Source organism: Canis aureus, chromosome 25, assembly GCF_053574225.1.
Source record: "Canis aureus isolate CA01 chromosome 25, VMU_Caureus_v.1.0, whole genome shotgun sequence".
NCBI lineage: Eukaryota > Metazoa > Chordata > Mammalia > Carnivora > Canidae > Canis > Canis aureus.
Genome location: NC_135635.1, coordinates 42,573,978 through 42,599,329, shown reverse-complemented (window position 1 = coordinate 42,599,329; position 25,352 = coordinate 42,573,978). Strand labels below are relative to the sequence as shown.

At 59.3% G+C, this 25,352-nt stretch overlaps 1 protein-coding gene across 11 annotated transcripts in view; it reads right to left on the bottom strand.

The window, feature by feature from the left end:
- Nucleotides 1–1,693: 1,693 nt before the first annotated feature.
- TSPAN11 (tetraspanin 11) overlaps nucleotides 1,694–25,352 on the bottom strand; it is a 74,946-nt gene continuing 51,287 nt past the window's right edge. Inside the window, exons 4-9 of one of the 11 annotated variants that reach the window (XM_077871436.1) lie at nucleotides 16,781–16,855; nucleotides 15,893–15,997; nucleotides 12,898–13,056; nucleotides 12,469–12,555; nucleotides 12,221–12,280; nucleotides 1,694–6,113 (exon numbers count right to left, since the gene is read on the bottom strand). In XM_077871436.1, the coding sequence (XP_077727562.1) occupies nucleotides 12,254–12,280; nucleotides 12,469–12,555; nucleotides 12,898–13,056; nucleotides 15,893–15,997; nucleotides 16,781–16,855 (453 nt within the window). In that variant the 3' untranslated portion in view covers nucleotides 1,694–6,113; nucleotides 12,221–12,253. Of the gene's footprint in view, nucleotides 6,114–10,989; nucleotides 11,656–12,220; nucleotides 12,286–12,468; nucleotides 12,556–12,897; nucleotides 13,057–15,892; nucleotides 15,998–16,780; nucleotides 16,856–25,352 lie in introns of those variants that run through there. The other 10 variants (XR_013364434.1, XM_077871438.1, XM_077871437.1 and 7 more) reach the window with 10 other exon arrangements.

The following is a 25,352-nucleotide window of genomic DNA, read 5'->3' as shown; positions in this document are numbered from 1 at the left end:
GGCCTGTCCTCAGTGATGCTGTTGGTACCTGCTGATGGCAGGGGACAGATGGGAGCTTTCCTCACTGCCCTCTTCACCCCTGGCCTGACCAAAGGATCCCAGTGAGTCCCTCGTGGCACCCTCTCCTTCGTGCCCAGTCCTTGCTCTGCTGGGTTTCAGCCCAGGGCAGAAGTACAAGGAAAAGGGACATAGGGGCTTCTCGTGTATTTGTTTTTAAGGAGAAGGTAGTGGAATAATCTAGGCTTTTGGACCTCGTGTCTCTACCACTCCCCGCCCCGCCCCGATAGCCTCTCTATTTTCAGTTGGGGAGAGGGAGTAGGAACCAGGGTCCCAGCTCAAAGTAGCCCACCTTGTGGTGACATGACAGCCTGGCACTAGAGCACCTGCTGGGAAGTAGTGGCAACTGACAGGGCCAGCTGGCAGCCATCGAGGAGGACGGCTTCGCATAGCTTCTCACTGCTGCCCACCTACCTGAGGTGGCCACCAGAGCCTTTTCAGACAGCAGGGATACTCACCCACCGCACTCTTGTGCAGTAGACAGGGGCCCAAAGGAATGCTTGTCCGCCCAGGCACCCTTGTGTGCCTATGTACGTGTGCACACCCATTCACAGTGATGGTAGCGGAGAGCAGATGTCTGGGTCCAACAATATGGGTGACCTCGCACGGGCCCTGGATTGGGTCCATCCCCTGCCTGAGACACAAGCTGTCAGAGGGCTACTGCTGTGATTGTTCAGGGAATGAACTCAACCGAAGGGGCCGGAGACCCATGAGAGGTGGCCAGGCCTGTAGACGTCATCTGCTACATAGCAAGTGAGCAAGCAGCTTCTCCCTGGCTGAGACGCTCTCACTCCCCATCTGCTTGCCCACCCCACCCTGGTCTGGCCATCTCGGAACCCCCGGAATCCAGCTTCCCCAGCTACTCTTCAGGATCACCCACTCACCCACCCACCTCCAGCGAGTTTTCTAGACAGAAGAGTGGATGAGACAGAATGAAGGGTTTGTGTCATCACAGCATTTCCTTCTCGTAGCTCCACACAGGGCCACCTAATGCTCTCCGCTCCTCTGAATAAGATTGACGTCATTCTGCATTCGGATGCAAGAGTGTGCCGCCCTGGATTTGAGGATCGGGATGCATCAGCTGGTCCAGGTGGAGAGCAACTGGTCTGGGTAGCAGTAGGAGTGTGTGTGTGTGTGTGTGTGTTTGTGTGTCTGGGCTCCTGACACTCGGCTGGGAGTCTGAGGGCCAGCGGAGGGGGCCCTTCGCCCCTACCCCTCACCACATGCAGCGTTGCTGCAGCTAGTGTGGGGCGATGCCCATGGCAGGACATGCAAACACGGGCTCATCAACAAAGCTGGCTGGGCAGTGTAGTGAGTGACGTGGGGACGTGGGCTGACCACGGCTGAGAGCTTTCAGAGGCGCGCAGTCCGAGCCTATTTGCTTGCAGCCAGGAGCCAGCGGCACGTATGTGTAGGCTAAGGCAAGGTCCAATCAGAAAAGGTGAGAGGCGGGAAAAATAAGGGTAAGTGAGACCCCGATCAGTGTGGTCAGTGGGCTTCCTTGTGGGGCTCCCCCTTTCCCTCCCTCTCCCCAGGACTAAGGTCCACTTCAGCATGTACAGTGGGTTGAAAGACATCTGATGAACTGATGGCCTGGGATTTCCCCGTGGATGAGGAAAAAAGCCACAGAAGGTAGTCCGAGATACAATTCCTTTATTATCATGCCACCCAGCGGGTGAGGCCAGGCAGGCACTGAGGCCAGCGAAGCGGAGAGTGTGTTTACAACTACAGTGACTTCTCTATATGCAGTAAGTTAAGGCAACTTCTCAGTCTCTAGAATATTGGGACAACCCGTATCCAAAGGCCAGCTGGTTCCAGAAGCCCCCTTGGCCTCCTACTGGGCTGCCTGGAATTCCTAGTGGCACTTGCACAGGGTGTCTCTGGGGCCAAAGCAGGAAGGGAAGGGGCACGTGAGAGGCTGGGGGTACAGACACGGTGGGGGGCATTGTGCTAAGCCAGAAAGTGGGGGTGATGAGAATGGAGCTGGACTCTCCCAAAGCACACAGGAGGGTGGTGGGAGAATGGGGCTGGGGACCTAATCTGTGCCCTTCCAGGAAGAGCACGCAGGCACCTGGTCTCCCAGCCATGGTCACAGAGGGCAGAGCAGGTGCTGCAAGAACGCACTGCAGGAGGGCGCGTTCGGGGCCCACTGCGATGCCTCACCCCACCCTCGCGCGGCCAGTGGGCTGGGCCCTGCTAGACCTCCCGAGGGATTCTGGGATGCTTAGGGTGACGCTCATACAAAGGAAGGTGGCAAATGTCCTTTGTGGGGAGCTCTAAAGCAGCGGTTCTCAAAGGGTGGGTCCGGGGCCAGGAGCCCCAACATCATCCAGGAACTTGTTAGAAATGCTCACTCTCCATGCTACCCCTGCAGATTTGAAGCTCTGGGGTGACACTTAGCAGTCTCCAGGTGACCTGATGCATCCTCAAGTTTGAGAACTTCTGGTTCAGACACATCACTAGCATCCCGGGCGACGTGAGTGCCACCCAGCAGTGACAGAAGATGCGTTTTCTCCTTAGCTCGTCAACCGCCTTCCCCTATGCCTCCCCCACTCTCCCCAGGCCCAAAGTAGCCAGAAAGTAGAGAATATTTGCCAGGCGGAAATTGGGGTGGGTGGTGATGAACACGTTTCAGTTTGCTTCTTCTACCTCCAAACCCAGGGACGGACCAGAGTGGCTGCAGTGCACAAGGATCCCCCACCCACCCCGGGGCTGTCCTGGCCCTGCCAAGCCTGAGTGTCTGTGGCTGTGCCCAGGCTGAGCAGCCTGCTGAAATTCCAGGCCATCAGCTCTGTGAGACAGGCTGCACTGTGCCACCCTCCAGAAGTACAGCGAGGGAAAGCTAGCTGAAGGTGGTTAACATGGGCCCCCGGGGTGGCTCTGAGTGCCTGTGACCTGAGACACCCCCCCGGCCCCCAGCAGGGGGCAGCCCTCCCAGCCCTCTGGGGCCCTAGATATGATGTCTGCATGGGCACGAGATCCCACACGCCATGGGCAGGTTCTGATTGCTGAGGTCTGGTCTGCTCTTGCTTGGTGTCAACACTGGCACCCGAGGTGACAGGCTAGCAATTCCCCCAAGCGTGGTCCCCAGGGCCCCCACCTGCTGCCTGAGCCAGTCCACCAGGAGGCCCCGGCTGTCAATCGGGAAAGGAGCCAGGCCGCTCTGCAGGTGTGCGGGGCGCGCTGGCGGTGGGGCCAGATGGATGGTTCCGTCCGATCCGGGAAGGGGGACCAGGCCACTGCTATTGGACAGAGAGTGCCCCCTGGGGGACCCGGTGTTTCGGAATGTCAGAATGTCAGCCAGATGGCTTCCTGCAGAGATGGAGAGCCACAGGATGCCGAGGAGCAGGGGCTCCCAGCCCAGCTTCCCTGGCTTCCATCAGCTTGGGGGTGGCAGGACAGCAGCCACTGCTACCGCCTGGCAGGTGTCTTAATTGCTCTGAGCCTTGATTTGTCACCTGTAGAGGGGGGACCAGTACCTCTTTGTTGCGATCGCCATGAGAGAGCACGTACATGACTCACACATTCAAAGCTCACGGTAGGCCCCCGGTGACCAGCAGCATCTGCTGTGGCCCGACCTGTACAGAATCCTGCCTTCCTTCCTGGGTCCAACGTGCCGGGGGCCTTTTGCTCGCACACGGCTGATGACAGCTGTCCACAGACATGCCCTTCTCTATCCAAGGAATTCATGACCATGACGTCCAAGCAGTGCCCTGGGTGCAGATCCGCATGCTCTCAGGCAGGGTGGGCACATCCTTGGCTCCGGACTCCAGCCCTCTGTGTCCTGAGCCTAGAGCCTGCCGTAAGCTGGGCCTCCGTCTCCTCTGCCCTTGCCTCACCTCCTGGGCTGTGGGCACCAACGAGCAGGTCACCGTTCCCTAAAGCTCTGCGTTGTTCCATCTCTGCAGCTTGGGCCATCCGTCCTTGGTCTGGGTGGGCCGGTGTGCAGGAGCCTTTTGCTCGCAGCCAATCGTGCCCTCAGCCAAGATGGCCTAACCCAACACGGGGGGCTGGGGCCGGTGCTACCTGCCTATCACCCTGTCCCACCTCCACAAGCCCCACTGACCTCAGTAAAGAGGGCAGTGGTTCCAGCAGGGGCCAGCAGGGGCCAGCAGGGGCCACAGGACACGGCCCTTCCCCTGGCATCACCACCTCCCATGGGCCCCTTCACTGGAAGAACACGGCTCTCTTTCAGGCCTCACTTGGTAAGACCTGTCAGTCTGTGACCTGGCCTTGCCGAGAGCTTGGGAGGTAGTCATTTCTCGGTTGCACGAGTCCCAGAGAATTGGAAGGCAGCAAAGATCGTCCCAGCACCCTTTCTCTCCGCCTTGGCACAGTCCGGGATTACCAGAAAGCTGGTTTCCCTGTTAATGGATTTGCAATTGCAACCCCAGGGCCCTGGGGGGCAGAGTTGCTGAGCCAGCCAGGGTTCCGACAGCCCCCAGGGGATCTCCGGGGTAGAGGAGCAATCTGCCCGGGGAAGCTGGTCTTTCCTGTGCATGCGAGTAATCTGTGTTCGGAGGGCATACAATTTCTATATGTCTAGGGCAGTGTCTGGGGACAGCAGTGACCTGTGTACGGAAGAGAGCACAGCCTTCACCCAGGACTGGCCCAGGTTACCAAGAGCTGCACTCATCACCCTGGGGCTTGCCATGAGTTAGAGGCAAGGGGTGACCTTTCCTGGCCTTGATGTTGGCAACAAGGGGTCGCTCCCTCATGGTGGGTCCCCAGCCCCGGAAGCTTAGGACCTGGAAGGTAAAGGAGCTAGGTGCGGGATTCCGGGACTATGAGCTACCCACTTGTGACAGTTACTTGGAGAGGGTCCCTGTGGCTGACTCCCAAGTTGACACCTGTTCTTTGGAAAACTGCCAGCGTCTCTACTCTGCCTTTTCCAGGGTTTTGTTGTTGTTTTTCCGTTCTATCTTAGTATTTAAGAATATGGTTCCTGAAAATTCCCTGCCTGATTCAGAGAAGCAAGAGAGAACCAAAGGAGGGGACTGGATTCACTCTGGGGAGCAGAGCAAGGGCTCTGGGAGGGGCACAGTGGTGGTCATGCAGTCTGGGACTGTGGGCCCAGGAAAAGCAGGGCCCAGGGCGGAGCACCCCTCTACTCAGCACTGAGCCTTTTCAGTGGCCCCCATATTGCAGGGCCTGTGACTTGGCCTACCCAGGAAGGACTTTTCACTCCCACCCACACGAAGAGCTGGAGATCATTTAAAAACTTGGCATTCCTGAGAATCAGGCCACAGGAGATCCCTGCAGGGCCTAGTTACTGCAGAGGGGGGGGGCACAAGCCATAGTCTTCTGGGGGGATCTCTCCCAGGGATGGCTTCTGGGCAGTGCACAGGGTCCTGGGGCAGCATTTGCCTGTGACCTTACCTGCCCTGCTCCTCGCCCTGGTGGTGCCCAAGCCCAGTTCCCAGGGTCTCACCCCAGGCCTCTCCACTGTCAGGCCCTGTGAGAAGGAACCAGGCCAACAGGGCGCTATCTTCCAGGTGACAGGGGTGGGTCGGTGTATCAAAGGCTGGGGCTTCTGGGGGCAGAGCCCACCCTGACTGCCCCACCCCAAGCAGAGACAAGACGAGGGGTGCTCAGCACCAGTGGCGAGACGATGTGCCCCAGTGGGGAGTCCCAGAGGGGCCAGAGTTTTTAGACCCTCATTCTAGCTTTTGGAGCTGGGAGGGAGCAAAAGGTGTGATTCTCACCACCCCCTGCAGTCCACGGGACCCCCACTGCTGGTGAGGGGTGCTGGTGGCTGTTTCCTGGCAGGATGCATCCTGTGCCCAGGGATCCTGGCAGTGAGCACTTGGTAGTGGAGAGAGGGGGCTGAGGGCCCCCGGCCTGGGTGGGAGCCACAGGAGCCATGGTCTTGGGCACTTGGTGGGTCCGAAGGGGCTAGGCACACAGTAGAGGGAGTTTCTAGGCAAGCTGGTGCTGACTCTGCAGGCCTGGAAGATGGGACGTGGGCACCTGTCCTTGTGAGGGGCAGTTGGCCATTAGTAAAAATGCAGCTGGAGCCTCCGGTGCAGGCAACAGGTGAGAACCATCCCACAGATCTGCCAGGTGGAGAGAGCAGAGGAGCAAAGAACAATCAGAACCTCAGCAAGCCGCCCTCCCCAGAGTGCCCTGGAGCAGGCCTGTCACACTCGGGTGCACCCACGGGCATCCTGATAAAGGCAGATTCCAACCTAGGAAGTCTGGGGTGGGGCCCGAGATCCTGCGTTACCAACAAGCTGTCCACTTCTGGTCTGCGGTCCCAGATCTCCAGAGACGGGCCAATTTAACTAGATCCTGGGTGGGGGTAGTTCCGCTCCCTCACTGCTGTCTGAAGCTGTCTTTCTCTAGGAGAGGTTCTGTCTGTGTTTCGCTGCTCTCAGACTCCAGAGCAACACTAAGGTTCACAGTCAGTTCTCTGGCTGATGTACAGAAGCCACCGGGCTCTCAGAGGCGCACCCAGAGGGGTCGCCAACTCTTCCTGTTAAGCCGGCTTGGCATGCGGCACCAGGCCCAGCCCCAACAGCCGGCCTGACAGCCCCTCCGTTGCAAGGGGCTGAACAAGGAGGCACCAGAGCACCCTGCCCAAAGCTGGGCAGTGCTAGAAATTCCCCATCCCCTGGGGGGGTCTCACCTCCCCAATCTCTAAATGCAGCACAAGAAGCTGTGGAAGTGTCAGACCCTCGAGGCCCGTGACTATGATCTTGCTGTGATAGCGATGCCATTGGATCCCAACTCCCTGCCCAGAGGGCAGAGGCGCCGCGGGGGCAGCCCCATATCTGTCTTGTGGCACGTGGGCAAAGGCAATTTCCTCAAAGATACAGAATAATGTCCATCGTCCCCAAGCACTTCTCGCCCCCTTGCCCTGCTCTCCATCCCCACAGGGCGGATGCTGCAGCCCCTGAGCATAGCTCGCAGCTTCCGGACTTGGTCCTAAGAGCTGTGCTAATCCACTTTCCCACTTAGCCACGAGCTGAAGGCAGCCCGAGAGGCTAGCTTGTGTCCCACTGGCTTCACGCAGGTGCCATCACAGCCACCACACCCAGGGGTCATGCGGCGTGCCCTGCTCCCTGGCCCTTGTGGTCTGACGGCTAACCTGTGGGGCTATCTGGATCTTTCTGGTTCTGGCTGAGGTTGGGGAGGGTAGATGGGAAGGGTTGTGGCCACACCTCCTACAGTGTGGGGTTTGTGCTGGGGACTGGGAGAGTGGAACTTGCTGGAACTTGCCCGAGTGTTCCCGGGGTGCCTCCCAAGGGAAGGCAGAGTGAGGCTGGAGGTGTATGGGCCAGACTCTCCCCAACACAGGTCCACACATACAGATGGAGCCTCCCCAACACATGCAGATGGGGCAAGGATGCACTCAACATGCATGCACACGTATGCACATACACGAGCACACACACAAGCACCCTGATGCGTGCCAAGGAGTAGTGGCCATCTGATCCCTGAGCGAGCACCCGCGTCTCCTTCCTGAAATCAGCACCCATCGCTTTGCATGGCCAGCACAGGGTGAGCAGAGAAAACAACTGACAGGTCGAGTGCAGGAGCAGGAGATGGCAGAGGATGGAGGATGGGGGGGCGGGGATGGCAGCGGAGGGGGCCCAGCTTGGGGCAGTGCTGCACGGGGCACAGCACCCTCTTCTAGCCGCTGTCCAGGCACAGCATTTGCCACCGATGGGGCTCTTTTTTCACAGGGAGATGGCATTCTCTCAGTTGCTTTTGAGGTTTTTGAGCCAGCACCTGATTGTTACCCAAGAGCATCAAGGAAGGGCCGGAGAGGTCCCAGGAAGCCAATCCAACATGATCTTTCAGCTTTCCCTTTTAATGACCTGCAGATCCCAATCTCAGCTGTTCTTGTGAGTTTTCTCGGCTCTGCAACACATTTCCATCCTCCAAACTGGGAATGTCCAGGTGGGAGTGCGGTAGCTTCTCTTTGGGCCTGTGTGACCTTGGGGACAGGTGTATCTGTCTCTGAGCCTCAGCTCTTCCTCTATCAATAGGAAAGCCTCCAGTCTGTTCAATAGCCTTCCCTGGAGAGATTCTTTAAAAACTAGGATGACAGGACCAACACCATCACGGTTCCCCTCCTGCACCCTGAGCCTTTGATAAGCCAGGCAGTGGCCCTCCTGAGCCCTTGGAGTAAAGGCCTCCCTCCACAGCAACCAGTCAGGATTTTGCAAATTCAATTCCCTCACCCTGTCACTCTTCCCCATCTTAATTCTTCTTGTTAAATCCCTTCAAGGTTTAATTATATATCACTTTCTCCAGGAAGCCTTCCCTGACTGCCCATGGCAGGTTATGGCCTCCTATGTGCTCCCCCAAGCCCTAGGTTGCACACGTGCACAGTGCCTCTGCCTGCATGTGACAACCCATGCTCTATGTGTCTCCTCTCTTGAGTGAAAGCTTCTGGGAGAAGGGACCACATCCTGCCCGCTGGTGGCCCCGGCACTAGGCTTGGCACCTGACACAGAGCAGCTCTCATTACAAAGCTGACAATGGAGGCTCAGCCCTCAGCATCCTCTGCACAGCCCCTGGGTGGGAGGCTTCCAGAGTGTGTGTGAGCAGGGTGGTAGGAAAAGGATGAGCCACTACATCCTTTCTAGACAGAAGCTTCCCTGCCAGAGTATGCTGGAAATTAGCTTCCAAAGTTATCTCAAGGTGGAGTGCCTCCAGAGTCTACCCACAGTAGAACACAGAGCCCCAGGACTGGGGTCCTCACTGGCTCTGCCATGGTGGCCATGTGACCTTTAGCCAGTGACCACATTGCTGGGCTTGGTGTCTTCAGATGTACACAAAGGGGGGGGGGCGCTCAGTGTTCTCTACCCTGGTGCACACTGGAATCCCTGGAGGGCTTTAAAAAATACCCAAGGCCAGGCCTCATCTCGGAAAGTCCGAGTCTGAATCTGTGGAGTTGGGCCTTATTGTCACGTGCAGCTGGGGCTGCCAGCACTGGCCTAGGTACCTTGTAAGGTCCTTCCAGGACACAGAGTGATTCGGAGGTATCCCAAGACCCCCATCATCCCTTTCAGGTCTGAACATCCTGAGTAGTGAGCGATGTGCCTGGGGTGGACACAGGGGCCCCGCAGGGTCTGGCTGAAAGGAGCGCCTGGCAGCAGCATGGAAGGGACGTGTGTGCCCATCGTGTGCGGGGCACCCGGCTTCAGTGGGCCGGCCGGCGTCCAACCTCTGCGGCAACCTGCAGCCACAGACAGCTCCGTGCTCAACAGGGACCACTGCCAGAGAGTTCCAATTGTTAACGGATTCTCCAGTCTGCCTCCTTGGAAACTCCACCTGTCGTTCCTATCTGTCCTCTGGTATCCCCGGAGTGTCCCCTTGCTCCCCCACATGCCTGCCTTTGGGTATTTAAGGACTGTGATGGTTCCCTCTCCTCCCTGGCCCCTGACCTTCCCCACGTCTGACCCTCCGGTGCCCTGTGGCTCCTGTCACTCGCGCAGGCCAGCGTTCTCAGCCTGGCTGCACACTGGACCCACCAGGGAGCTTTACAAGGATGCTGATACCCAGCCGTGGGCCCCAGATGATGTGACTAAATTATGCTGGGGTGTAGCTGGGTCTTGGGCAGTTCTGACGCTGGCCAGGTGGTCCCCAGGTGCAGGCAAGGTTGAAACCTGCTGCCGTGGGGGCTCTGCGGAGATCCTGTGTCCCTCCAGCCCACCACCATCTCTCCTAAGTATATCAGCGCCTGGTCCGCGCACATCCATGGGGCCACAGGTGACATGTCGCCAAATATCTGCAATCAGGGTTTGTGATGTTAGCCACATTTTCTGCTTGGCGTTGAGAGCATTCACGAGACATGCTGTGATGTTCTAGAATATTGCAGCACCTGAGTCTCACTGAGGCAGGGTCCTTACCAAAAATCACAGAACCTGAGAGCCCCAACAACCAACTCAACCAGAGCGGATCCTCCTCGTGTCTAATACCCAGGCTCCTATGTGGGATTTCCACAGATTAGAGAAGTCTATCACTTCACGGGAGACTTGAAAAATATCCAACTCCTCCATTTTGTAGGAAGGAAGCCTGAGGCTCAGAGAGGGAACGTGACTTCCTCAAGGTCACGTGAGAAGCGGGGAGGCCCTCTGACCTCTCCTCGGGTCCTGGAGACCAGGGGCACAGGACACCGCCTTTTAGCTGCTGAGGCTTGGCGATCTTTGCAGGGCCAGGCCGGGCATGTGTGGGGAAGGCGTCCGGTGCCCACTCTGGGGACCAGGACTGAGCCTGGGGCCCGCCGGGTGGCCAACCTGGACTCGGCCAGCTGAGTTCCAGCATCGGCCAGCAGAGGGGGCTGTGACCGAGGCTTGGCTGCCCAGGGCCCGCGGAGCAGAAGAAGGGCACTAGCTGGGCGACGGGCGAGGGGCGGGGTCCACGGCGTGGCCGGGGCAGCCCCTCTGGGGTCCCTGAGCGAGCAGCACCTGCGCAGGACCAAGGAGTCGTGAGGTACGACAGCATGCCCTCCCCTCCCCGGGCAGTGCTCCCACCCCTGCCTATTTCACTTTGACCTCAGGCTTGGGGCCAGGCAGGCCCACCCCCTGCCCTGGGGGTCACTGGCCCTGTGTTCAGCCTCTCCAGGCTCCCCCAGGCCCGGGAGGCCAGGAGGAAGGGGATGGAGTGTGGTCCAGACCTGGTCGGTGTGCACACAGAGCAGGCCCCTCACACCTGAAGGAGGCGGCAGGTTTCTGGAAACAAGTTATCCAGGAGCTGGAGCACACAGCTGCCCCTTCCTCACCCCCAGTGGCGCCTCCTCAGCTCACTCTGTGGGGCAGAAGGCCTGCGCCAGGGAAGTGCCAAAGGGGGCCTGCTGATGCCACGCGGGGCTTCTGGCCTGCGTGCCAACTGTTGGAGATGGGGCAAGCTGCTCTGGCCAGGAAACAACTTTTCGAGAAGGCTTTTTTTTGAGAGACAATGTGCCCACATGGAAATGAATAAAATAATGAAGGGTACCATTTATTGAACACCTGCTATCTGCTCAGCGACGAGCCAAGTGATTTACATATATATTGCTAACCCTCTCACCAAACTAGGTATAATTAGCCCCATTTTACAAACAAGGAACTGAGGCCTAGAGATGGCGTAACTAGCCCTGGGTTGCCTGCTTCCCCCTACCCCCGGCCTCCAGCGGGTAGAGCCCCGATGCACAGACCTCCGTGCCCAGGCCGTGCGGTGATCTGGAAGGAGCCCACACTGGCGGGCTGAGCCAGCTCTGAGCCAGCTGCTGCTCCCGCCCTCCGCTTCTCCCTCCATGGAACTCTGTGTTGGAGGGCGGGCGGGATGGGGGAAAGCAAACACCACAAGTCAGGAGGCTTGGGGACCAGTTCAGGAGATGACACCCTCGGTCTTTTCTCAGGGTCCCAACCTTCTGATCCGTGGAATGGGAGAACGAGGACACGCCTGGCCTGGGTCTCACGTGGTGGCAGGAACAGAAAGCGCCTGAAACTGCTCCGAAGTCTACACATAGCCTGGTAAACCACACTTCTGCTTGCGGGAGGCCTTCCCTGTTGAGCACAGTGAGCGTGTCACGCTCACGACCTCATTCTTGTCTAGACCTTCTGTCGCACGGCTGGGGGAAGTCCATCCATGTTGTGGCTGAAGCTGTGAGGCAGGCAGGGACATGGCTGCTCTACGCCCAGAGCCCAGAGGATCTCCCGGCCTCTGACCGCCACCGCCACCCCCACCCCTCAGGGCTGGCAGTCCCCGTGCGGTGCGTGCGGGAAGGGCGGGGCGGCACTGCGCTCCCTCTGGAACTTGCTGCGCCAGGCAAGGTGGCCACGCAGGGCCCAGCCCCAGGGTGCCCCTCCGGAATCCTCTCTACCGACCCTGGACTGGAGCGACTGTGAGACTACCAGTGACTTCCTGGGTGTAGCAGGGAGGCGGGTGGAGCAGGGAGGGACACGGCAGAAGGCATCGCTCAGAGCAGAGAGCTGGGCATACAGGGAGTGTACATCCACGGGCAGGCATGTGTGTGAACACACACACCGGGGAATGAGTGCACGTGCATGCACACACACACACACATGCACCAGCACACCCGAACACATACCCGTGCACACAGTGCCACGTACACCTAGATGCATGCGGATGACCCACGGCCTCACACCTACCCCGGCAGGCTGCACACACACACCCGCGTGCACACACACAGGCAGCATGCACATACCTGAGCTCACACTCACACTCCTCAAGTTGGGCCTCAGGGCCCCCAGGCATTTTCCTTCATCTTTTCTGGGGAAGAGAGTGACCATGTGATTCAGGCTTGGCTGCCAAGGGAAGGTGGTAGAAGAGGGGGAGAGGGCAGGGCAGCACGTGGGAGTGCAGAGGGCAGTGATCTGCGATGCCCACCGAGGGGAGAGGGGTTCACAGCTCTGCTAGACCATCCCTGTCCTATCTGCCCTGCCTCCAACTCACCTGCAGACAGGCCACCCCGATGCCCACCGCCCCCATGAGCAGTAGATGGTCAGCCAAGAACTGCTCCAGCTTGGTGATGCAGCCTCCCTGTAAGGTAAGGGCAGGTTACACACGGTGGTCCAGAGGTGGGCGAGGCTGGGGCAGGAAGGGCTGCTGGGGGTGCTGCATCCACCCGGCTGAGGGCAGGCCAGAGGCTTAAAGGACCTGGTCCAGCATTTCAATGGCCCACAGGCTTCTTGAGTGACCCAGGGCATGCCATGGTGTCCCAGGATCTCCCAGGGCTTTGTGGAGACCATTGAAGGCCAGCGAATAGGTGTTTCCTGCATCCCCCCTCCCCGCCCCTCTGCCCAAGCCTGCCTCTCGTGGGGGGCGGGGGTGCTCCTGGATGGCCAGGGCCATGGCGGAGCTCGGCTGGAGTTGGGCACTCACCTCCACCTTGTAGATGTTGGAGGGATGGACCCGCTGGCCACAGCGCACCACCACCGTCTTGCAGCAGCTGTCCGGCACCCGGCGGCCCTCGGCCTCCTGAGACAGGATGTACGCGCTGTGCTGCCAGTCGGCAGAGCTGTTACTCCCGCAGCACTTGAACTGGAAGAGAGACAGACGCTGAGGGCCAGGGGCCTGGGGCTCCTCCAGCACCTCCGTGTCTGGGCTGCAGGACTCATTATTCAAATATTAACCCATCCCCTCTTTGTTCTCCCTGTGATTTTTCCTTTGCCTATTATGGGTAGTGTGCTGGTCTCTTTGAGGCCCTTCTCTCCAGGCAGGTGCAGAAGCTGGCTGTGAGACACCTGCTGGCTACCTTCTATCCACCCAAGTCCTGTAAGGAGATCATGCTCAGGGTTCTGAAGGCAGGGAGGGTCTGTGAGAAGATGCATGGGGAGTAGAAGCAGTTGGGTCCCTGAGGGAGTGGGGCTGTGCACCCCGGGCAGAGCCCAGGGCAGGGCCAAGACCATGTGGGAGTGTTTTCCTAGTCACCCAGGGAAGCAGGACCCCAGGGGCAGGGACCCCGCCTTGCCTCAGAGGTTCCTGGGCCCTCATTCAACCCTTTGAAGCCTCAGAGCCCTCAGACCAACAGGAACACAGAGAGCGTCCCAGAGCCCAGGACAGGCAGGTCAGTGTTGACCAGAGGGGCGGTGTCAGAGCTGGATAAGACTGGTGGGCTTCTGCTCTGCTCCAGGGCAGGACAGCTCCAGCCCGGGGCCCCGGGGATGCAACAGGACACTGCTTCTCTCTTGCCTTTCTGAGTTGAGGGACCAAGTCCCCATGTGAGCCACAGAGCCAGCTGGGTGAGGCTGTCTGTGTGGGGGTGCAGGCAGCGTGGGAGGTACGTTCAGTACAGTTAACGAGGGTGTGTTAGGCACCTACTATGTGCCAGGAGTGAAGCCGGCCCTGGCTCTTGCGTCAGCCACCTGGTTCCTGGCTTTCTGACGCTTCTCTGGAGCTTACTAGGACAGACCCGGGGAGACGTGTGTAGCTCAGAGGAAGGGGCGAGTGACTCTGTTCACGAGCCTAGAAAGGCCCCACAAGGAAGAGGAGGAGCCCTGAGAAGGCAGGCAGGACGGAACAGCACCTGGGGCTGGGAATAGCACGGTGTGTGCGAGGAGTCACGTGGGATTATACTTCTGCGTGGCCCCTGGACAGGTTACTTGCCCTCTCTGGGCTTCAGTTTGGGCACTTGTAAACGGGGCAGATGAGGGACCTCAGTCTGGTGTGTGAGGACCGTGAGAAGTTATTCTATAAAGCCTGGAGAAGAGGGCCCTGCAGGCTGAGCAGTTAGTAGGAGACACCCTCTCCTACGATGATCGTTTTGTGAGTACACGTGGGTGAGGCATGCGGGTGCCATTTGTGTCCCGGGGTGCGGCCCGCGGCCCAGATGCTGGCCCTGGCCTGAAGCCGCTGCCTCCTTGAGGCTGCTTCCTCAGGCCTAGCTGCAGGCTGGGCCTGAGGTCCCTCGTGCACCTCTGGTTCTAACTGTGGCTGGCACGTGTGAGGTGGCGGCCGTGTGCCCTGGTGCCCACGGAGGCCCTGGGCAGTGGCGGACACTGGCTCCCACGGTGCCCTTCCTCATGCCGTTCCCTCGCTCCCTAGGCAAGCCCAGGACCTCCTTCCTGGCCCCCCAGGTGGCCTCCCCAGCTCTGTTCTCCACTCCGAGGGCCCTCCCAGCCTGGTGCTGGGTGCCGCTGCCGGCTCTGTGTCAGGCTCCCAGCGTGAGGCGCCGAGGGCAGGGACCAGATCCTCACTCGGGAGGCCCAACAAGCGCAGACCTAGCCTTGGACAGGGCTGCCCCACAGGGTATGTGCAGGCAAAGCGTGTGGGTGTGGATGGGTGTCCCTATGTCACGGGTGCCCTGAGCCACTGTAGCCAAGGACAAGAGACCACTCCATGCAGAGCTTACTGGGAGCTAAGCCAGTCCTGGGGAGATGGGGAGGGTGCCTCCCCCACTCAACTAAGATGCCCCTAAAGCTCAGAGCCCCACCAACCTCTGCTCTGCTTACTTGCCTGCTATTCCTGGCAAAAAAGACCAAGGCTTCAGGCCCAGGGTGGGGTCTGCAGACACAGAGCATAGGCTAAGGGTGAGGGTGGAGTGGCAGGGAGAAGGGAGACCCCAGCGCATAGGCAGAGCTTCCTCAGATTTTCAGACATGGAGCCATCAGGATCCTGGAGCCACAGTGTCCAACAGAACTTTCTACAGTGACAGAAATGCCTTTTATGTGTGCTGTCCAATTTGGCGACTAACCACGTAAGGTTATTAGGCACTGCAGTGTGGTTAGTGACTGAGGAACTGGTATTTATGTGAAACAAATTTACATAATCACACACGGCTAGTGACCACCACAGTGGCTGGTGCAGGTCTGAGGTCCACTTGCCCCTTCTCTACCTCAGGCAGGAGTGTCGGTGTCACTGGGAGAATTTGCTGAGTGTCTTCATAGACAGGAGGGACCGCCCTTCTGCCCCACGCTCACAACAGGGAAGTTCTTACAGTGGCCTAACTGAAATACCTCCACTCCTCAGGGACCGTGGCTGTCTGCACCCAGAGGAGGAAGCAGGCAGCCTTGTTGATGGAAAGAGCCCGGATCCTGGCCAGGAGATGGGCCAGTCAGCTTGCTGCCCACCGGGGCCCGGCGGGGAAAGGCATGGGGGGTGGTGCTTGGAGGAGGCAGTTGGGCGGAGCTGGGGTGGGAGAGCAGGACACAGGACGGGGAGGACAGAGCGAGGTTCAGTATGCAGTTTTCACAGTGGGGTGGACTTCTCCATATGTGACTATACTGAGTGCTCCACACGCACTACGAGGCTGCATTTTAGAGGCCAGTGCGGCTCAGAGAAGGTAAGTAACCTGTCCAGGGCTACACGGACAGAAGGATGGAGTCGGGATTTGAACCCACGTCTGCAGGGGCTTCGAGCCCATGGGGCAGGTGCTTACATCCTGCTGGAGGCGGTCCACCGACAAGGTGATGTCCACAGCTCCGGGCTGCCTGTAGTTCTCAGCCAGGGTCCGGGTCAAGTGCTGCTTCAGTTCCTCGCTGAGCTGGAGAGCGGGGAGGGGAGGCGGCCTCAGTGGAAGCACCCAGCCTGGTCCCACGCCCCCCGCCCCTCCTAACCAAGCCGGGAGGGAGGAGTGGGAGGCTGTGCAGGAGTTCACGGGGCGGGGCGGGGGGGAGGCTGCAGAAGCCGGGGCCTGACAGGTGCCAGGCAGAGCTGAGAGGCTGGCGGGGGAGGCCCGGCTCAAAGCTGGTGGCAGGGCAAGGAGGCCGGGCACAGGGGCGCTTTTAAATCTGTTTTCATTAGATGATGAGGAAATATTAAAAATATTTACAACTGTTACCCTGCAGGCACCCATCGGTTGTACGGGTGCTGGCTTACAATAACCAAGGTATCATCTGTCTCACCCTGGTCGTGGTCTCAAGCCCCTGATTCCCAGAACCTGGTGGGAGGGCACCTGACTGGCCACTTCGTCCTTGTCCGAGGCAGGCAGGCAGGCCCCAGCCCCGGCCTTTCTCCTTGGATGCCCGCCAGCTGGACTCATCCTCTGCCTCTGCCGAGAAGGGGAGAGGGGCCGCCCCACCTCCCATGGGGCATTCCCACTCCCTGACTCCCACGACGCACACCAGCATCAACAGATGGGGTGGAGAATCGCTGGATGCGGGCCAAGACGTAGGACCCAGATGTGCCTAGGATTGTGGGGGCTGGAGAGACAAGGCCCCCCGTGTGTCAGTGCCCTAGCTCCCCCATTCCTATGCACCCCGCCCTGTGCTGGTGCCCCCGTGAGGGGTGCTGATGGGGAACGTAGCAGGAGGATGCTTGCACTCACCCTCTGGTAGTACATGTGCGCCAGGACCCCCGCCACCAGCTCAACCAGGAAGATCACCAGCAACAGGCAGAAATACTAGGAGAAAGGAGTGAAGGTGGTCACCACCAGCATCAGGCCCGGGCGGGCAGATGGCACTTCAGGACTTCTAGGCCGAGAACTACAGTCTCCCCAAAGCAGTGGGAGAGGTGGGACGACCTGCGAGGGACCCCATCACCCATACCATCTGCCTCCTCTTCCCAGCAGCTCTGGGTAGCCTCACCTTTCCTGGCTGCTGGTATGGAGTCTCCACACACCCCTTCACCTCCTGGTCTACCGTCAGTTCGTTAATCCATCCACCCGTCCAATGCTTATTAAATACCTCCTATGGGCCAGGTATCCTAAGTAAGACAGTTACTTCCCTCAGAGTTATTGGTGGGAGGGAGGGGGCACAGATAAATAAGTGATTACAATGCTGTGCTACAAATATTACAATGGGGTAAGCCCTAGAAATGATGGGTGGTCCTAGGTGGGGGAGGGCAGTCTGAGAAGGCTTCCTGGAGGAGTTGACACCTGAATGGCATCTCTGAGGATGAGCTCCCAGGTGGAGAAGGCAGGAAGCATGTGCCAGGCAGAGGGGAGAGCATGTGGGAAGCCTGGAGGGGGCAGACGGTGGTGGAGAGAGCAGAAGAGGCTGTGAGTGTCGGGGTGGCTGGCAGGAACCAAGGCTCAGGAAATTGTAAAGGCACGTGGCCTAGGAAAGGCATCGGTGTGTCTTCAAGCCCTTCATGGCCCTGCACAGGGTTCTAAACTCCTGTTGCCACCACTGCCTGGCCTCAAGGCTCGGGGCTGCTCTGCACGCTTCACAGCCTGCTGGCTGGCTTCCGGGCTGTGCTCTCTTGCTCCCACCCGGCTTTACAGTCAGGAGGCTCCGGGACACTGTTCCATCCGCAGGTCAGAGATGCAAGTCAGGCCCACGTGGCCAAGCTGGGGACAGGGAGGAAGAGAGGAAGCAGGCTACAGGCAGGGGAGAGGGAATGAGGGGGAAGGCAGTGGAGTGCTGCTGCCTCCTCTGGGGGAGCCCAGCCTCTACCCATGCTCAGTGGTTAGTGACATCTCCCAGGCACCGCCTGTCCCATCTGGCCATGGTCACTGATATCTCTGGATTGCAGGAGAGAGCTCAGCCTATGACTGAGCCCCAAAACTCCAGGGCTCATCAAATAGGGGAAGGGATGCAAGCAGGTGGGTCTGTGAATGGGAAGAAGGCGAGGGGCAGGCCAGATGGGTAGGCCGGATGGGTGGCTGTCGGGCCAGTTCAGGGGTGAGGCGAGTTCATGCAGGGGCCTTGACTGAGTATCTCCCAGAGCCCAGAAACCTGGCATTGGGCAGGACTTCAACACAGAGGGAGGAGAGGGTATTCCTATTCACGAAGAACATTCATTCCTTCCAGGGGCAAGCCTTCCTTCCAAGGTAAGTCAATACTGCCCCTAGCCCCCAGCCATTTTATTGAGCCCATGGTCTCCTGGGCTCAGCACTGGCCACCATCAGGGGTGAGGGAAGCTTTCCTGGACCTGAATGATGGTGGCAGGCCTGCCCTTCTCATCTATGGGGCCTAAGGCAAGAGTACAAATGTGAGTCCCTGGTACCCCCTTCTCCACCTGCTCCAAGCTCAGGGCCATACCAGAGAAGGCCTCTGGCCTACCTGTCCGAGCTCAGTCCATCCCCTGCCAGGATCCGCATACCCCACCCCTGCCACCACCCCTGGGGGGAGAATGTGGTGAGTTTGAGGGACACAGCCACCTTGTCACCTCTATGCGGGCTCTGGATGGAGGCTCATGCTGTCCACTAGCTCCTAGTCTAGAATGAGGAAGGGAGCTGCATGTCCCACGAGGGCATATTCCCTGGGCCTCATGGACTTCTTATGCCACAGGCGGGGTTAGAGGAAGGAGGGCCCCATGTGACCGGGGCTGTGACAGGTGTGGGATGGTGTCCAGGTGAGCCAAGGCAGGAGGCTGACAAAAAGGTCTGTGGATTGGCTCTCTCTGCTTGATGAGCCTCTGAGATGCAGGGCCTGGAAGCCCAAAGAACGGTGGTGGAACGTCAGTGGATTTGGGTTTGAGTCGGGCTCTGCAACTTCCAGGCTCTGGATGAGCAGCCACCGGTGCCTAGTGTGAATTAGGAAAACATGCTCCAAGGAGAAACTGTGGCTCAGGGAGTTGGGCGAGCTGAATTTTGATCTTCCCCAGGCTCTCTCAGGGAGGCCCTGAGTCATAGCCCCGGGATGCAGCATCTAGGGCCATACCTGTGGGATGGAGCCAGTGGATAGGAAGAATGGCACCCTTGCTGCCCTGCCCATCCCAAGGGGTTCAAAGGACCCAAAGGGAGGACACTATGCCTTACAGCGATGTGACCCGCTCCCTGCTCCTAGAGTGTGCAGGTGACAATGTGAGGTGAACCAGACTGGTCAGCCAGCAGCAGGCCTGATGGCCCGGGCCAGGCTGTGCCCCAACCGGGAGCTTCCCGGTGCCCCCGACAGCCCAGAGCAGCACTGACATCCTGCAGCTCCTCTGACTCGGCTGCCCTTCCTCCTCACCCCAAATTGCCCCCCGTACCCCCTTGACCCCAGTATTCTGGGGCCAGCTCTCTTTCTGCGCACAGGACCCTACATGCAGAGATGGCTAGTCAGTGGCTGCCAGGCTCCCTGGGTGCACCCTGTGCCCTCAGGGGTGTTGGAGGCAGGCTGAGAGAGGACGCAGGCTGCTGGAGCAAGGAGGGCAGCATGTTGCCCCTGGCCGCCTTCCATCTGTGGGCGGGGAGGGGCTCTTCTTCCCATCACTGTTGTCCCATCAGCGGGGACTGTCAGCCGGGAGTCACGCTGGATGGTAGTCATGGAGGCTTGGCAGTGTCGTGCCACTCCCCCCGGGGAAGTCACTGCCACCGCCGCTGGAAGCCGGGCTGGGAGGAGGGCCGATGGGCCGGGCGGGCTGACTTAGTACATGCCAGCCCTCGACACGCTGGGAGGCACCGAACGGCAGCCCAACCTGATGGAGTCGTCGGGGGCGAGCAGAGCGCTCCCGCCCACCTGGGAGCCCGGCTGTTCAGAAGCCTTCAGGAGGGGTGTGGGGGCCAGCGGGGGTCCTGGGGGATTGAGGGCCGCATGCCGGGGAGTGGGCAGGCCGGGTGCTGGGGGGCACGGGCCCTGGCCCCAGACAGCGGCAGCGGCGGTGGGAGGGCTGCAGGTGCGTGACTCACCTAGGCGGGGGAGGCCCTGAGTCATAGCCCCGGTGTGACGGTCCTGGGGAAGCTGGCAAAGGGTCACACACGCCGGGGTCCCCCGCCCTGAGGGTCCTGGCAGCCCTGCCTCTGGAGCAGACTGCTGGAAGCCTGGGCAATGGGGCCAGTTGGCTAGTGGGGGTCGGCCATGCAAGGCCGTGAGCTGTGACAAATGTCTCTCCCCTGCCACTCCACCTTTGCTTTACCGAGCCTCCCTGACTCCCCTCAGTCCAGCCGGATCATCCCAGCACTTCTAGAGCACAGGCTAGCTGGCTCCAAACCTGCAGAGCGCCCCAGTGCCTGCACACGGTCCCTAAACATGCGGCAGCCTTCCAGCCTCCGCCTGTTTGCCCTCAGTGACTCCCTGCCTGGAATTCCAGGGCCCGCCTGTCCTGTGTCACCCAGCTCCATCTTGGCCTCCACTAAGTCCTCCCCGGGTCTGCAGCAGGTGCTAGCCTCCCCAGCCCAAATGCCCACAGAGCTTCATCTGCCTCCAGCTTCTGCTCCTGCTCCTCGGCTAGACTCGGGCCCTAAACACTGTTCCTCCCAGGCCGGGTGAGTGACCTCACCTTGCCCCCTGCTCCAGAGGTCACCTCTGCCTCTGGTGTTATGGCCCTGTCTCCCCAGGATGACTGTGAGTTTCTGGGGAGCAGGGACCACATCTCAGGCTCTTCTGGCTCTCCCTCAGGGTCCACTATGGTGTTGGGTCCAGATGCACGCTCAGTAAATGCCGCCTGATGAAGACCCGTGAGTGCCCTTTCACCAAGAACGCCGCAAGAGACAAAGGGGACTGGCCAGTGTGTGCGGGCCCCAGGCGTGGAGGCAGGAGCTCAGTCATCGTCTGATCCATGGGTGGCTCGGAATTGTCACCATAGTTTAATTTATACCAGTGGTTCTCTACCTGGTATGACTTTGCCCCAAGAGGACATTTGGCCATATCCGGAGATGTGTTTTTATAGTCACACCTGGGGAAAGGAGGGCTCCTGGCTGGCGTCTAGTGGGGGGAGGCCAAAGATGCTTCTCAACGTCACACAGGACAGGCCTCACCGCAAAGAATGATCTGGTCACCTAAAACGTCACAGGTGCCAGACTGAGAACCCCATCTACACATTTAACCTCAGAGTCTGAGGCTGCTGCTGGGATTTGATTTGCGTATGTGCCCCTCAGCCCTAGGGGAGACATAAAGAGGAAGATCTGAGGCAGGCTGGCTAGTTCCTGGGAAGCCTGGGCCTGAGCACACACAGAGGCATGAGAGCAGCGTACTCCGTACCCTCCTCCGCGGGGACCTAGTGGCAGGATGTCGCCCACTCTGACTCCAGGAGCAGTGAAGCCTCCGGGGCTCCAGTTCCTGGGCCTTGGGCCGTGCGGCTGTTGTGGGGATGCTATGAGCCCAGGTGCATCCCGAGAGCGCCACAGCCTGTTTCCCGAAGCAGCTGCGTACCCCTGGCTTCCCCCACGTGAGCCGGGGCGGGCTGGGCGCGCAGCCTCACGGAAGCATGAAGACGGCTCTGGCGCTGCCAGCTCCGACACCCTACGTGTAATTTGGAGGCGTCCTATTCCACTGCAGGTCGGGATTTACTGGCTTCTCCTCGCCACCCGGCCGGGGCAGGCCCGTGCTCTACCACCAGGCAGCTGACGTCCTCCCTGGGGCCACCGGGATTCCTGCAGCCTAGGGGCGACGCCGTGCTTCTCCAGATGGAAAGGCATCGCGTCCCCCCGAGACACGGAGAGGGCAATGAAGCTTCCCTGGCAGAACCAGCGCCTCACGCCCCAGCGCCGCCCCAGCACGCCGTGGGGGACCTGTGACGGCGAGGCCAGGGTGTCGCCAGCTCTTGCTGGTGCCCGTGCCTCTCGTGAGCACGTCTCAGGATGGCTCCCAGCCACCCTCGGGGTGAGCACGGCGTTGGCCTCCCTATGACCGTGAGACGCGTGTATGGAGAGGTTGGTCTGAGGTCACATGGCAGGACGCGGCCGAGCCCAGCGTTTCCAGCTGCAGAGCCTGTGCGCTGGCTTGCTGTGTGCGTCACCCCCCCAGGAGCGGCCGGGTGGGTGGCTACGGGGACCTCAGGCCCTCGGCCAGGCAGGCCAGGCGTGCTCCGGGTGGCCTCTCCCAGCGGCCTCCCCTCCTTCCTCAGGGGCCCCGCCGGGCACTCCAAACGGTAGCTTCACGCCTGTGCCGGGACTACAGCCACGGCTCTCGTGCCATGCGTGCCCCGTCACCCATTGCTTTGCTCGGCCCAGCCCCATCCTGGGTCAGAGCCCAGTGGCCTGCACAGCTGTGCGGCGCTCCCCACGGCCTGCACCTTTCGACGTGATGTCGCCTGGGCCTCGCTGCCCCGACCGTGGCTGCGTCATACGTTGTTAGCCATCAAGTCTCAGCTTAGGCCAGGCCTCCCCCAAGCCCAACCTGTGCCAGAAGTTCCTGCGCATGACCTCACAGCTGACATCCTTCTTTCGGTGCCTCTGTTGGACTCCTGGGTCTCATGTGTGTCCTGCGTCTTGTTCTGTCCTCATAGTCCCCAAGGAACCTTGGTGAACTGGACCCAGCCTGGCCCTAACTGCTCCCTGACCTCCAGTCCCACTTGCAGTTCTGTGACTGGCCAGTCCCTGCATTCAAGGCTGCCCCCAGTCCCTCCAGAAGCAACCACTGATGCTTGGTCTGATGGGGACCAGGAATGAGACTTCTATAGGAAGTTCTTGCAGCCTCTGCCTCTAGCACCCTCCGTGAGAACTATGCCACTTCAAAATCCACCAAAGTGGTGGGCCCCAAACATAGAAGGAACCAGTTTGGAAAGCACAGAAGGGGACCCAAACATTCCTCTTCCCTCTGTACCACCTAAGTTTCTTTCTTTTTTTTTTTTCTTTACTCTTTAATGGTACAGTTTGAACTAGAAGTGAAGTTGGGTATTTTCTAAAACTAGAAATCCAAAATGAAGCTGGAACAGCACAGTACTGTCTGAACCAAACCAATACTTTCTTTAATGAGAAGCTCTGCAGGAGCTATGTGGCAATATTTCTAATGGTGACATTAAGGTGATTAATTAGAAATTGCATCTGCAGATGAGCTAATGCTGCATGAGGACAAGCTGAGCCCCAGATATGGCTTCTGGGGCAGAGCCACTGGTGCATATGAGCCCAGGCAGCTTGGCACCAGCTGGCATTCTCCCCGCAGTGTTAAGACTTTATATGACTGGACTTTTGGAACTCCTTGCTGGGCTGATTCTACCACAAAGAAGGGAACCTGCTGATGCTTTCCTCCTCGGTCCCCTCCGCTATTCTGCAGGATCAGAGACGGAAACCAAGCCACAGCTGGAAAACTGAGGAGGCGTGGTGTCCAGGCAGGTGGAGGTGGAGGCCCCAGCTCATTCTACAGCAGTGTGGCAACAGGAGAGGAGAGGGGACTCGAGGTGCTGCCAAGGTCACGCTGCCCGGAGAAGGGTACCGCCAGCGTGGCTGTGTGTGAGAGGGTGACAGCAGCAGGCCGCAGCAGGGCCAGGGAACTGCCAATAGGCCACACAGGAAGAGATGGAGCCCCTGTTTAAATGGCGATGACCTCAGGTGCATTAATTTCTGGCTATTAACCACTGGCCGGAGGCAGTCAGGGCTCACAGGTACGGCTGCCCAACTGTTGGTGCAGAAAAGAGAGGATGTGGGCTTGAGAGCCTCAAGCCATTCCTGTAAGGTGATGTCACTGTTGGGAGGATGAAGGTGACCTCAACCCCTCTGGGCCCCCGCCATTCAGCCCCTCCACCTGGGGGGGGGGGCGCTGCAGGCTACATACAGGATGATTGTGCGTGTTCTGGCTGACATCTGAAATTCACTCTCAGTTCCGGCCCAGGTGAGGAGACCTGGTTCAACCAGAGATGGGAAGGTGGAAGACGAGGGGAGGGAATAGGCCGGGCCTGGGGGAGGCAGGAGGCCTTTGAGGGCCACATCAAGAGAATGCCATGGAGGCTTTCCAAGGTCCAAGCCAATATGCTGGGGTCAGGAGATCACATTGTTGGGGGGGTGGGTAGCGCGCAGGAGGAGAACATAATTTGGGACTCCAAGCCAAAGACAGGTATCAAGCCAGGACTGCTACAAGTTCAGGGTTGGATGGGCTAAGACAGTGGGTCCAGAGGGGGAGGCGCCTGGCCTGCTGGCTGGCAGGATAAGGGCCAGACTCCTCTGGGCACACGTCCTGGCAACTCAGGGCAAGCTGCTGCTGGAGGCATTTGGGCACAGGAGAAATGGCTGACCGCTGCCTCCAGCTGTCCCCCGGAAGGACCCAGATGTTCCGGTTGGAGTCTTCTCCCAGGCTGTGGGGGAGATGTGGCACAGCCCATAGACCCCTGTGCAGGCGCCTGGAACATATGAGATTTGCCTGGGCCCAGGGCAGGACCAAGGATGGGACTAGTGACAGGTTGCTAGGGGTGGGAAACTTAGAATTAGGATAGGGTTGGCTACAGGGAGGAAGGGAGGGTTGAGCAGGAGAAGTTCCTACCAAGCTTGGACGTACAGAACAGCGCAGAGAGGTCAGAAGCTCTGGCCAAATGGAAACAGGAATTCAAACCACCCACAGGGCTCTTGATCCTTTGCCACAGGTGTCTTCTCATTAGACTCCAAGCTGAGAACTGGGCTTTAGGCCCCCTCGTGTCTTCTCTTCTCATCCTGCTTTGTGCCCAGTAAAGCAGGAAATTCTGGGAATGTGCTAGAAATGTTTGCTGAGGTCAATGGCAGCCCTATCAATGGAACGTGGAGAATGAATTGCAAAAAATTGTAGGAGAGGAAGTGGTGGAAATTAGGTGGCTGTAAAACCCACCCCATATGGAAAAGCTCTGCAACAGGCAGGCAGTGACATTTTTATCCGCTGCATCCTGAGATAGGTGGATCTTGAAGCCAGGATGGTGCTGGTCAGAGAAGAGTGATGTCACACAAGGTGCCCTGGTCTAGGGGTCTGGGTCCAGCTTGCCTCTATAATAAGATGCTGTGTGACCCTGGGCAAATCGCTCACCCTCTCTGAGCCTTCTGCATAAAATGTGGGGCTCAGATGGGAAAAACACCTTGGTGCTGCGGCGTCATCAATCCATGCCATGTACGGACTTTGCCTCCTCTGTCCTGGCCTCTTGCTTCCCGCAGGGACAACTAGAGGAACACCCCCGGCGTCTCTTCTCCTTGCTCACTGCTTGTCCTATCTGGTGAGTGGGCCTTCCTCCTTCACCTCGGGACCAGCCTGCCCTCAGGATGCCAAATTTTCTTCTCTCCTGCATGCAGTGAGTTTAGTGGGGGCAGTTCGTAGAAAAGCATGTGAACCTCTTTCAACCAGAGCTGATGGAGGTGCTAA